The sequence below is a fragment of the Numenius arquata genome, chromosome 16 (assembly GCF_964106895.1).
Source record: "Numenius arquata chromosome 16, bNumArq3.hap1.1, whole genome shotgun sequence".
Taxonomy (NCBI): domain Eukaryota; kingdom Metazoa; phylum Chordata; class Aves; order Charadriiformes; family Scolopacidae; genus Numenius; species Numenius arquata.
In genome coordinates this window covers 7,297,499-7,311,590 of record NC_133591.1, presented here as the reverse complement: position 1 = coordinate 7,311,590, position 14,092 = coordinate 7,297,499, and the positions used below count along the sequence as shown (strand labels likewise).

The 14,092-nt window shown below is 42.3% G+C and overlaps 1 protein-coding gene across 1 annotated transcript in view; it reads left to right on the top strand.

Annotated features, from left to right (window-relative positions):
- The window catches only part of TMEM132D (transmembrane protein 132D), a 262,644-nt gene extending 254,971 nt beyond the window's left edge, over positions 1–7,673 (top strand). The window contains exons 6-9 of the mRNA XM_074159444.1: positions 380–585; positions 1,733–2,006; positions 3,453–3,644; positions 6,492–7,673. Coding sequence (XP_074015545.1) covers positions 380–585; positions 1,733–2,006; positions 3,453–3,644; positions 6,492–7,673 — 1,854 coding nt within the window. The remainder of the gene's footprint in view (positions 1–379; positions 586–1,732; positions 2,007–3,452; positions 3,645–6,491) is intronic.
- Positions 7,674–14,092: the final 6,419 nt, after the last annotated feature.

The following is a 14,092-nucleotide window of genomic DNA, read 5'->3' as shown; positions in this document are numbered from 1 at the left end:
CTGGGACTGCACACAGAGGAGGATGATAGTACAGTCTGACTGAACTTTGGGGAGAGGAGAAGAATCCTCTCTTGGTGCCATTATACTAGGGCTATCCTAGTGTTGGATTGGAATTAAGAACAGAAAGAAGCTGTTCTTTTATCTTAGATTATACTGGAAATGTTTATAGCAGAAAAAGCCTGCCTGTTAAAATGATGCCAAATTATACAGGCTATTAAGGACACACCAGGCACCTTTCTTGTTATTCCTAGTTGTCCTCTGAACTTGGAGATAGTTTAAACCTATATCCTTTCTCTTCCTCCCACTCACTCCAGCGTATGGTGTACGTTGTAATTTGTGAAAAGACTCATTAATTTTTTTTTCTTTCTCCTTTTTTCAGGTTTCTGACAGATGTGACTACGTCTTTGTCAACGGGAAGGAAATGAAAGGCAAAGTGAATGTCATAGTTAATTTTACTTACCAGCATCTGAGTGCCCCTTTAGAAATGACAGTCTGGGTTCCTCGTCTCCCACTGCAGATAGAGGTCTCTGACACAGAACTAAATCAGATCAAGGGGTGGAGAGTCCCCATCATCTCTAATAAGAGGTATGTTTCAGTAGAGGATGTTCATTCTGGGCTGAGCACTTGCCAAAGACCTGTCAGGGCCAGTGGATCTGAACATGCTTATTTGGCCTTAATGCAATTCCGGTGCAAATTTGAAGGTCACCAGACATGTATTCAATAGGCTCCTGCACTGGACTTATGAGGAAAATGGAAACTGCAGGTTGCATGATCTTGCACTGGAAATCAATTTCCTTTTATAGTGCTAGGGACTGAGATGGAAAGAGCCAATTGGTCAAGTGAGGCAGGGTCAGCCATGAGGCAGTAGGAAGACATCAACAAGGACCAGCTCTGGCAAGGCTGGTCAGTCTGCAGCCTGGTTCACAGGTCCTGCCAGTTAATTTATTCTTTGTTAATGGTCACAATTAGTAGATACTTGTTTCATATCACTGTAAGGCCCGGTGGAACTGATCGCTGTCCCAAAGTCAGGACACTGATGCACTAGGGCTTTAGAGATACTGTCCATGCCCACAGGTCTGTGGCACGGGAAGGACAGGACAGAGGGTGGATCCTAGGCAGATCTGGACTGTTTGTATCTGTTGTCAGCGTTATTATGAACCAGAAGAACAAACTGATAAAGTAGGTACTTGCTATTCCCACCTACCTATGAAGATGTCATTTATTACCATGTTTCTGTTGGTATCATAGCAAAGAGATGGGGGTTTTGGTGGAGACGTGATTTCAACCCGAATACCAAACAGAAAGGAATGTGTATGTGGGTGCAGACAGAGGAGATTTCCATGGCAACACAAAGATGTTTATGGGAAGATCCAGAAAGAAAAAAGTGTGACAGTCCTGAAAGTAAGAAATTACGTGGAAAGTAATGAGAGATATTTGGAAAGGACAGTGTGGTAGCAAAGCTAGCAGACCAGCTGGTGATTTCAGCAGCTGTTTGGGAGGTCTAAGCAGCCTGGAGGTCTTGGTTTTGAACAAGGGAAATGGGATAAAAGTGGGGGAATGTGGCTGATTTCAGAAATGCACTGAAGGAAGCAGCTTCAGCAAAGCAACGGAAGGGGGCAAAGGCCCCTTGTTCCAGCAACTAGTCTGCAGTCCTCTGTCAGCAATAACTCTCCTGTTGCAAGCTTTCCCAATACCAGTTTCAATTAATTTTTGATTCTTGATGTCCTACCAGACCAGCCAGGGACAGTGATGATGAAGAAGAGGATGAACGTAAGGGAAGAGGTTGTGCCCTTCAGTACCAACATGCGATGGTGCGAGTTCTCACGCAGTTTGTAGCTGAAGCCTCAGACCCTGGTGGCCAGCTGAACTATTTACTGGGTTCTGACTGGCAGATTGACATTACCAACCTGGTGAGTGACTTCATGCAGGTGGAGGAGCCAAGGATCGCTAAGCTGCAGGATGGACAGGTTTTGATTGGGCAGGAGCTTGGAATGACAACGATTCAGGTAGGGAAAATTAATTACTTCTTCCTTTTCCTCCATTAACCCACCACCTTGGGAAGCAAGGTATTGATGAGGTGGACAGCAGCTTCTTGCATTAGCAACAGAAATTGGAGCTGTGAATTTTTGAATGGAGCAGAACTGCAGTAAGGACTGGAAGACACAGAAGAGATGTTTTTCTCATCTTATCTTGTGCCCTGAAATAATGTAGATTGCAGTTTTAGTAAGTTTAGTCTAACCTGTGTACTTGGAGGCCGTTTCTGATTATTTTTGTCTAGGGGTTTTTTTGAACCTGGAGCCAGTATATGGGCTATCATAAGGGATGCAGCTGGTGAAACAGCTCAGGCTTCTCAAAGCCTACACTGTCAGAGCAAAGGGTAAAGTGCCTTAGTGTCCTCACTCTGAAGTAACTCACCTAAAACTATGCATTGAGTCACTGGCAGCTTTTCGCATATAGTTCTTCCTGCCATGCAGAGAAATACTGGACTAGAAAATGGAGTCCCAGAAGAAAAGAGAAAAAAAAAAATTTCATCCAATGGTACTACAAAGTAGAAAACATGTTAACAAGCACTGGCACAGGAAAAACAATCTACCTCTCCAAACATACTCATCATCCCAAACTGTCAAACCAGAGAACAACAACCACACCTGTCGATAACACAGGTTGTCAGGGCTGGAGAAATGGGATTAGAGATTCTGAGTTTGCAAAATCTGTAAAGATTTTCTGAATGACTTTCTAAAGCTCTGGGACTTACGACGTTTCAACAAATGCAAATAAAACTGTGGAAAGAAAAATTCAAGGGAAAAAAGCCGAGAGCAAGTTATAGTTAAAGAATACCTCTTACAAACTGCTTCCAAAATGCTCTGTATCCTATATGGATCGTTAAATTCAACTTGATTGCTAATGAGCATCTTTGGATGTCATGTATCAGTGCACTGACCTCCATGCACATTTTATTAACCAAAACAAGTTTTCCCTGTCATTTTTGTATCCAGTACCATGAGTGTTTATTGTAGCGATTCATTAGCTTGCTTTCTATAGGATAGAAATAAATGCCATTTATTTTATTGATTTTATATAAATCTACAGATTGCATGCTACCTATGATAGCATATATATCATGATCATTAATAAAATAATTGTATTTAACATAAAGATTACATTTTTAAATAGTTAATACATCTGAACCATGCGGTTATCATAGCGTAGAGGTGAATGGCGTAGATGATTAGAATTACACGGGTAAAAGATGTTATAAGCACTATGTTATTGCAGAAGAGTTATAAAATGTGACTAGCCATTTTTTAATCATATTTTAATAGTGTCTGTCTGCTAAGAGTAATTCTGCCATTAGCATAAATATTGCTTATCTGTATTACATTAGTTCCATGTAGCTATTTTGCTTAGTGCTATGCAAAATGGCTGTTGCTAACTTCAGTTTTTCTTTTCAGATATTGTCCCCCCTTTCAGATGCTATCTTGGCTGAGAAGACAGTGACAGTTCTGGATGAGAAAGTGACAATAACCGACCTGGGAGTGCAGCTGGTGACTGGATTGTCTCTTTCTCTGCAGCTTAGTCCAGGAAGCAACAAGGCCATCTTTGCTACAGCAGTAGCACAAGAGCTGCTCCAATCTCCAAAGCAGGTACTGTTGCCCACATGTATTGTGTTTTGGAAAGACACTGCTCTGATTCACTATACCTGATACTATAAGCTGATGGAATCAAGCAGACTTTTATTAATAATATGCTACTAAAACATTTTCCTTATAGGCACTGTTTTCTGAAGGCCACCAGGTGCCCTAACAGAAAAACAAAGATCTCACAAAAATGGCACTGTCTACACAACCCCAGTCAACAAACAGGCATACTCCATCTGTTGTGGCTGCATCCCATAAATAACACATGTAACTCAATGATGTGTCATATTAAGCAATAGCGGTCCCCTTACACACGCCTCCTTTCTGTCCCATCCAGCACTTACTAGATCAGAAGAGATATTGCTAACTAGATTGCCGAGTTCAGCCTTCCACCACAGGCAACCAAATCAACCCTTTAAGCACATCTTTAAATGAAAATGTTTTGCATAGTCCCAAACTCTTCTTCCTTTAGTTACTTTCTGTGAGCGTTTCTGTGAACATCCCTTTCATTCTGATTCATTACTAGAATATGAATCAGCATCGACTCATTTCCTGATTCATGATTTCATAAACTAATTTTTGTTTCCCTGTTATTCTTAGTCCCTGTATTAGGGAACTAAGAGTTATCAAGGGCTTTTGGACTTTGCCATGTCCCTGCCCCTTTGATATTTGTCCTTGTGCTTCTGTCTACATTTGAAATTTAAACTTTTCTTCCAATTCAAATCCATCAACATGGGACTTGCATCAAGGATGCTCTGGGCCCTTAACACTTAAACATGTTCTGAGCTTTAAAGGTAAATGATCATGGCATGCACGTTTGAAATCTGGCCAACTGTTGAGACACTTTAATGCATCATATGGTCTTATCCTTGGGATGCAGGATGAGAAATAATGCGGAACTGCTGCCTTTATAGGGTGATAAAAATCAGGCTCCCATAGTATTCCAGGAGTTAAGAAATCAATGCCAGGCAGCTAGAAATAAGGCCAGTGAGCTAATCCATTGCTGACATGGAGAGTTAAACAAACTACCTTGAAATCAGCCCCAAAGCTGGGATTGATGGCATTTAGTCCCAATATGCTGCTCAGCACTGACCTTTCAGTTCTCAGAAACGGAGTCGAGATGGGTCCTTCTCTGGATGCAGGGATACAGTCAGAACAACACTGAGTTGGTATTAAACCAGCAAGGAAGATGTGCGCCCTCCGCCCTTCAAGGACTGACTCCCTTTTGAAAGGCATCTGATTCCTTCCATTGCTTAGTACATGATTTTCAGAGCACAATCCCTATAAGCAAAGCGAGGCAAAATTATTAAATGATTATGCAGGTTTAAGCAACACAGTGGGAGGATGAGAGCTGATGACATAAATTCTATGTGGCCTTCAAGAAACATCCAAAGATTAATAAACACAAAGCCAGGATTTATGACAGTGTCAGCAAAGTCTTAGGGCTCTGTCCTGAAATAGAGACAGAAGCAAATCTCCCATTGAAGCACAGGGAGCTTTATGGCTGTAAGGATTTCACAATCAGGCCAGTAGATTATGCACAATACAATCCCAAAAGACTGGAGTCTTATTCTCCGTGATCTGAACAGGTGAATGACTATGTGCTAGAAACAATTTGAAAGATAATGATAGATATATATTCTCTGTATATATGCTGAGTTGGAACGTAAATACCATCTGTTTGAAAAACTGCTTATTTAAAGAAACAAGACTTTTATAATCACACTTTCAGCAAGTAGGATTATTAATCTTTTGGTTGGGTGTTTGTCTGTCAGGCTCTCCATCAGAGCAGGATGATCCCAACTCTTACTAGGCAAGAGCTCATGACATTTTAGACACCAAAGAACCTACTCATCAAGCCAGGAGTCTTTCTGGTGTGGATTTTCCAGTGTCTGATAAGGTGTATCCCACCTGAAATGGAGCCAGTCAGACCATCAGAAGCAGGAATTACATTCCAGAAGAGCAATCTGAATTTTGTCTGTAAATGATTTACGTGTGAATGCCAAGTTTTTTTCAGGTAGCACAGCAATTTTTGATAGCCATTTGAGAGCCCTTAGAGGAGCTGATTTTCAGAAATGGATGAGTACATGTTTTCTGAAATACAAGAATACTTTAAAATGTTTCAAGTTAGAAGCCAAAAGTCAAGGTTCCCAGCAAAGCTGCACCATTACACATGTGCAAGTACAGAATTAGTACTCAGGTCTGTCCCATTTACATTCTATAAGCCTCCGTGTACTCTGATGTATACAGTCTGCATTGCTGTGACACAAGATTAAACTTCATTATTGTCTTGCTTTTAATTGCTAGCAAGCATGAAAATTACCCTGGCTATTTCCTAAAGAAGCAACTGATTGTTTTCCTTTGCTTGTACAAAACACTTATTTAATTTGAGAGACAAAAATCAAGGACTGAAGGTGTGGAGCCATGTATGAACCTACTTGCTGTATTAGATATTTTTTAACATCTGTTGTGTGTAACAAGAGGAGACTTTGTATTTTAAGCAGTTTAGAAATAATGTAATTTTTTTTTTCATTTAAATATACAACAGTAAATGATCTCAGTCACTGGTAATGCTTTCTGACATGCAATTTATTATGGTGCTGAAGTAGATTCTGCAGAGCCCAGGGGATACAGCTCCTTTAAGCACCTTTGGGGAAACAAATCTTATTATCAATGAATGTTTTAAACTAGTATTTCTTTTCACATCTTGGCAAGGTATTAATTTTATTGCTTTCCCTTTTCATTTCTTCTCTGGTATATGGATCTTGTGAGAAGGAGAGAATAGACCAGGGCAGAACATATTTCCCTCGATGTTTCTTTTGAGTGCGCGTATATTTGTTTTATATGTTATAGGAAGCAGCCATCAGCTGCTGGATCCAGTTCAGTGATGGATCTGTCATGCCTCTGGATATTTATGACTCCAAAGACTTCTCCTTGTCAGCTACATCTCTGGATGAGAAGGTCGTCTCTATTCACCATGACCCCAAATTCAAGTGGCCTGTGATTGCTGCTGAGACAGAAGGCCAGGGGACACTGGTGAAGGTAGAGATGGTGATCAGTGAATCATGCCAGAAATCCAAAAGGAAGAGCATCCTAGCTGTTGGAAGTGGTAGCATTAAAGTCAAGTTTGGGCAGAGTGATGCCAACCCTAACATCAGTGACAGTAAGTACAGGGGTGCTGGTGTCCACCTAGAAAATCATGCCAGTGACCGGCGTCAGAAAACCACTTTGCAGGAAAGAGCTGGCCTCGATGGCCGGTACTACAGCTCCTCAATGGGCCAAGAGCAAGGCAGAGGGACCACCACCCAAAGGTCTATTTTAAGTAAAAAAGAAGACAGAGAAAGCCTCCTGGATGATGACAGTCATCTGCAGAACATCCCAATAGACTTCACAAGCTTCCCTGCACAGGTAGATCTGCCAAGAAACAATGGAGATTTGGAAGAGAATGACCTAGTCCAGACGCCTAGGGGACTCAGTGATCTGGAGATAGGAATGTATGCTCTTCTGGGAGTCTTTTGCCTGGCAATTCTGGTCTTCCTTATCAATTGTGTCACTTTTGCTTTAAAGTACAGAAACAAACAAGTTCCCTTTGAAGAGCAAGAAGGCATGAGCCACTCTCATGACTGGGTTGGGCTGAGCAACAGGACAGAACTTCTGGAGAATCACATAAATTTCTCATCCCAACAAGATGAACGTATCACGGCCATTGACAGAGGAGTGGACTATGAAGAGAGCAAATATCTCCTCAACACAAATGCCGCCAAAAATATTAATGGACAATCTTTCAGGTCTACTGAGTCCACATACACTGAAGGGAAAGAACAGAAAAGTGAACCAACTACTTCTCCTACCTCTAAGAGGAAACGGGTTAAATTCACCACTTTTACCACCATCTCCTCTGATGATGGGTGTCCAACTGTCAACTCAATCTTGATGAGTAGTGAGGATGACATTAAATGGGTCTGCCAGGATATGGACCTGGGGGAGTGCAAAGAACTTAAAAACTATATGGAGAGATTACATGAAAATGTGTAATGAAACACAAAAGACTTGTTTGGTTGGTTGGTTGTTTTTCACTCACCTTCTGCCTTTAATTTTGGGTAGTGGGGCAAAATGTTGTATTGATAACAAGAATCAGCTGGTGGATAATAACTCAATGGAGCCCCAAGAAGCCACCCAAAAGCAGCTGGGAGAGCAGAGATCCTGGACAGCTCTTAAAATCCTTCTCTGTGCTCAGAGCTGGAAGTGAGAGATGTGTGTGGTTTTTTGATGCATGGTAACATGAAAAAAACTTAGCAAAATAATATGGTCTCATTCTCTGAGCTTTCCCAGGAAATCAATAAATATAACAAACTCCAATGCAGTTTGGATATTACAAAGTTCGCACAGCTCTACTGTTCAATATTGCAAGCTTTGGTTAAAAGCAAAAAATTGGTCTCAGAATAAATAGATCCATGAAGAGAGCATGCCATTCAAGCCACATGCAGAGAATATCCATCCAATAACATTAATTTAAAGCTGAGAAAAACCAACAGTGTGAGCAAAGCAGCTCCCAGAGCTGAAGTTATGAGTTTCCAAAGAATCTGGAGGGGGAAAAGAAGTAACTGGGCTGTTTACAAACCAGCATGTTTGCCTCCCAAGCACTGAGAATGGATACACACATACAGTTAAAACTGAAACTCTCTTTTTAAGTAGATGCCAAGGTAATAAACTTTGCCAGCCAATTTTCAGTATTTCTTAATTTGTAAAATAGGAGAAGATATAATCTATACTCAGAATATCACTCATATAAAGGAAGATCTGTTTTGGAAAGTTTGAGAGAACAAGCTATTTTTAAAAGCCCACTTTATTTGATTGTCCTGTTTCAAATTTGTATTCCCAGCCATTTCCCTGGAGCGCTCCCCATCTGGTATCCTGAGGGCACTTCCTAGCATCAATCAGCTTTGGAAGCGTGTGGCTTCTTCCTTCCCTTCCGTGCACACTCGCTTCTCCACAGTGTGCTCTTGCCGAGCACAGACACTGTTGATACCACGCTGGTACTTGCTTTACATGCTGTCATTTACCAAAGTTGGCCACTCTCTCTTGGGTAAGTGTAATTTGTGCTGAACTTAGACACCAACAGCAACTGCTTCTTTGTCTGTCCCCTTCCATGGGAGAGGTCAGGTTGTTCAGTTCCTTCTGCTCACGCATCTTCAGAACCCTGCTCAGCACGTTTAGAGGGCACTCACAGGTCACAGAGGAGTGCTGCACATTCAACACTGAAACCTGAACAGCTAAACTCAGAAGATAACATTTGTTTCTCCTAGAGGTGATGACTATCTTTTGTTTTCCTCTGATAAGGATGTACATATGATAGGATTTCAGTGATTACCCTTTGAATCCGATGTGCCCTCCAACCCTAAAACATGACATTTTATGTGAGGTCCAAAAGCAGTCTCCAATGACCAGTGGCAAAGTGCCAAAGCACTAACTAAAATCCAGCTTATATTTCAAGTTTTCCTTTATTTTCCAGAGTGAGTCCTTGCCCTCCTTTCATTATTAAGTCTCTTTCTGCCATCGAATCTAGTTTGCTCAGTTTAATACACACCCTCCCTCCCACAAACACTTAGATTGAATCCCTCTATATTTAGAATGTACTGTAGATTGTAAGAATGTAATATATATATTTATAAACATGCCAACTGTGAATAAAATTTGCATTTTAGTGGCTTCATCTTTTTTCCTACTCTATATGCCTCTTTCCTTTCACTGTCAGAACGTTTACCCTAAAAGAGACTGACAGCAATATGGAGACTTGTCCTTTGATGAAACGGTGAATTAAGGCTCTTGGCACAATCTAGTCACAAAGTTTTACATTGTGCAATGCTGGGGGGAGAAGATCAACAACATGTTATGCTACAAATGTATTTGCACCAAGTCACCCTTCCAAGATTTGAAACTATTTGCAAATAAATCCACGTGCATATTTCTAGCCTGAAAGCCTGATATGTGAGTTTCTGATTTTGGTGTGATTGGGAAGATCCACATTTGGCTAAATGCCTTTGAAGACAATTCTGAAAGAGTAAGTTGGTGTAAATAGGGCAAATGTGCCTAAGGCTTTGGAGATAAATACTTGCACATCAGATGGTCTTTGCTTTCTTTCAGCGCCTCTCATCAAGGCCTGGATTGTCAGTCCTATGCAAGCTCAAGGACAAAGTGCAGCAGCGAGGACAGCAGAGAGCAGGGCCCAGACTAGCTCTGGATGAGCGCTCAGGTGAGGGAACAAGCCTTGGTGCCGTAGCAAAGCATTGCAGCCTCCCAGCAGGTTCAGCAGGGTTCTAGTCCACAGTCCTGTCTCCAATTCTGGAGATATTTTGGGTGCTTTTTGCAGATCACTACATCATGTCCACAGAGACATACCCTCAGTAATGTGGAGGTCAGGGTAAAGGTAGTCAAACCTCCTCTAGCAGTCTGTGCCAATGAGATGTGTGCATGCATGCAGGGTTGCCTTGCAAAAGCATCACTGCGTGGCCAGTCTGTCTCCTTCAGAAAGAGCAGGTACAGGCCACATGGGAGCAGGCTGTCAGAATTGCTTTACCAATGAGCTGCTATGGTAAATCCAGATTTCTGCATTAGCTGCCTCTGGGGAACATGAAGAACTAACAGCAAGTTCATCTGGTAGCACAAACCTCTGAAACATTCTCCTAGGACAAAACAGCCGCCAGCTACAATGCTAAGGATACTGACATTCAGATTTATGCCTTTCTGCTTGCTCACAGGTCCCTGCTGTCTCTAACAGCTGTAGCTTGCTATCATCCATAGGGCAATACTATAAATAATACCTAGTATTTAGAGTGTTCTTTGTCCATAGATCTCAAAGGGCTCTGAGGAAGGTGGATTCCTTATTGACATGGAGAACACCATGGTTAAGTGATTTGCCCAAAGTAACATTGGAAAACTATGGCAAAACTAGGAAGAGACATCACTCCCCCCCCCAGCCCTTTAAATGTACCACAGTCACTGAGCAGGATCCTGAGCTCTGCTCAAGGAGAAGCCAGAGTGGATTGTGGCCATCTCTGCAAGTAAACACTCTTAATTAATCTGCTAATAGCAGAATAAATCAACTTCCTATAGAGATTTTTGCATGTATGTATGTATCTATCTGTTGCAGGGGTGGGGTGGTGGGGTGCGTGTTTGTGTACCTTCACTTTTCCTACAGCACAGGACCCAGACTTTTAAGTGAGAGCTTCTGCACTGTGAAGTGTCTCAAGGGGGAAAGCTTATGTTTCAGGCAATCAGATGCAAATCTTATTTGGCATATGAAGGGGGCTAAATTCTGTTCCCCATCATAAAAACAGTGGTGGTGTTTAGATGCTGCATACACATAACGATTTGCAGCTGTGGTTCCAATTGGCATTTTCTTGAGCCTGATAAAGAGCCCTGCTGATAGCAAGCAGTCTCATGTGATCTTTATTAATTACCTTTTTTTTTTTCAGTTGCCTCCTTATTTTCATGCTTGAATCTTTTCATGTGAGTAGCTAGGCTGATAGACTGAAACAGGTCTGTTAACAAAAGAAAATGTATCTGATGCAGTTTGGCTCTTTTTAGAGACTTTATGCATAAATACAATCAGGAGTAGAAACTTGATCGTCGTATAAATCAGGTAAGCTGGTTCTTTATTCTCTTCCTTCATTTTAAAAGCTTCCTCTTCAGCAGTCTTAAATATATAGTAGTGTAGACCAAGCTGCATTGATGCACCAGTGAATTAGAAGTCTGAGCAATGCAGCTAAATAATTGGTTTAGAACAAGAGTTCTATGGAGGTAAGTGACTTGAAAAACCAGAATAAGTATTAAATCGATGTGCAGCCTTCACTAAGTAGCTCTAGAAACTACTTTCACACCTCGTTTCCATAATGAATGAGATGTAAAGGAAATGAGCACACTGGAGACACTTTACTTCGGCTCTGTGTATGTTCAGCTTCTCCAAGCCTGCCTGCTCTTGTTCCTGTGTGGTCTCTGGGGCTGCTTCATTGTGGAATACCCTTAGCGAGAGCTAAAGGACTCATGTACTACAACTTAGAAGTCTTTCACATGTGTCACTTAGGAGTCGGTGTCAGTTGGACTCACCTGTGTATTGATCAAGCAAAGTCCACTAAGCATCACTGAGGAATTAACACAGGCAAGGAGCTATCGCTGCCAAATGTTGTGTTTAGAAATTACCTTGAGCTTTTAAAAAAACTTTCAGAGATTAATTTATTTAGTCCTTGAAAGCCCAGGAACTCTCACATATTTCTATATGTTTATTGTGGTACCATATCCTATCCATGCACAGTGTTAGAGCACTGCAGTGACACGTCCTATTGCCTATAGAACAATGCCTATCATATAAAATCAGTAATCACAAGGTAATGTATCTATTTGAAGCAGGAGTGGCTTGCGTCCTGCAGGAGAGTTACATGGTGCCAATCTGAGCTCCCCACACAGGGGTAGCAGGACTAACCGTTCTTCACTGCCATGTCTGGCCTCTTGGGGACAGGTAGGAGACCAAGAGAGCGTGCAAATAAGTTGGGATATCACTTGCAAAGTGCCGAGGAGATAGGATTTGTGTTCTGCTTTCTGTTCATTTCTCTCTGAAAACTCACAGGAGAGGCTGCTTATGCACTTAACACCAGGTAAATGTTTAAGCACCTTTCTGACTAGGTGTTTGGTCTCCAACAGCCATCATCTTCCTCATGCATAAATAATGCCTCTTTTCAGTGGAATTAGCGAGTGTTATTGTGCTGTTTGGCTTCTTGGTGAAAGCTTTAATAAATGGAGTTCCAAAGTGGCAGCAATAAGGACCTGAGAAGAGCAGAGCACCTGGTACGTAATCAGGAGTGTTAGAAGGGCCAAGGTTACAAGAGTCAAGCAAATATGCCTGAAACTGGATCATTTTCTACCTTTTTGCTGATTTGATTTGAAGACCTCTGTCAACAAATCCTTCATTATGCAGGCTTCCTGCTCTGGCTCCGTGAGGAACAGCAAATTAAGCAGCCCACGTATGTAATATTAATGGCTGGAGAAGCAGCACTGCTACTCTGTTTGTATGTACTGCCAATGCTCATTAAGGAATTCCTGTCATATTGTAAAGATGGCTGGTAGATTACATACGACAAGTTCCTGCATCTATCTCCTTAAAACAGCCCCTGGAGCCTGGAGGGACACGCCAGTACTGAACCACATTTGTTTGCACCGTCTACGAGAACTTGTTTTTTCCTTGTTTCAGTGGGTGCAAATGAGGCCTCCTGTTGCATTTTCCCCTTCTGCAATCACAAACCTTTCTCTAACGCTGGTTGATGCTGTGCGGGCACACTGATGGTGGCTGGATGTTAGCTATGTGGTACCTGAATTCTGTGGCATCTGATGGAACTCAAACCAATATTACCAGCACCAGAAAACTGCAGCTTTGAAGTGTTACAGGGACTTTACTTATTAATGTTCAGACCTTTGTTTCTAGTAATTAAATTAGAGCTTCCTACAGTTAGTTACCATATTAATGACCTAAAAACCGATCCAAAGAGCTTCATTGCTCAGCTCTGATAGGACACTGGAAAGATGACTAAGAGTCCCATTTTCAACATTTTACTGTGCTCAGTAAGCATAGGTGAATAGAGTGGAGGAGAAATAATTATAGGAATAAGGGGGCTATACTCTCCATGAGCCCCGTTTAGCTTAGCACTCACTGGATGTGTCCAGCTGCCTTCAGCAGAAGCATGGGTCCAGTGGTAGCTACAGATTTTCACTACAGCTTATCCCCCATCTGTTTCTGCATGTTTGTATCTCAGCCGGCTTACACAGTGCCAGGAGTTGGTCCTAGCAGCCCCAGCTGCATCCCTGTCTGGGGATGCTCAGCAGCCAAGCACAGACCAACCTCCTTTCAGGGAGCCATCAAAATCAGAAGTTCCTCTGAGCAGCTCACCCCTTCTTCCACACTTGTGTCATGCCATGAGGCCCCACTGCAGAACTGGCAGGTATCGCCGCCTACCTCTGCCCGTGTGAACGTTCAGGGCTGCCCGAGATCTTGGGTATCTCACTGGGTATTAATAGAGAAGTGTGGGCTTAACAGCAGGCGCTAGACTAGGCCCCAGGAGCTGCATTTATTCTCACAGCACTGATAATCCATGTGCCTCCCGGATTGTTTCCTTAGACTAAAGTCTGCAGGACTGTGCCCTGCCCGCACTGCTGCACAGCTAGGCCATGGTCTTTGGTGGAAGGTGATGTTGCTGCTGCCCCAGGTGCTCCTGGGATTCTCCCCAGCAGGGTGAGCTGTACCCATGTGCTCTGTTCCCAGTGTGATCCTCCCACCAGTACAGATGTATCTCATGCCTCCCTGTTTCTCCAGTAAATCCTTTGATTGACTGCGGACACCCATTTTCCATCCTGTTGTCATCAAGCCAAAAACTCAAATCACTGTGCTCCTCTCTGCCATTAATAAC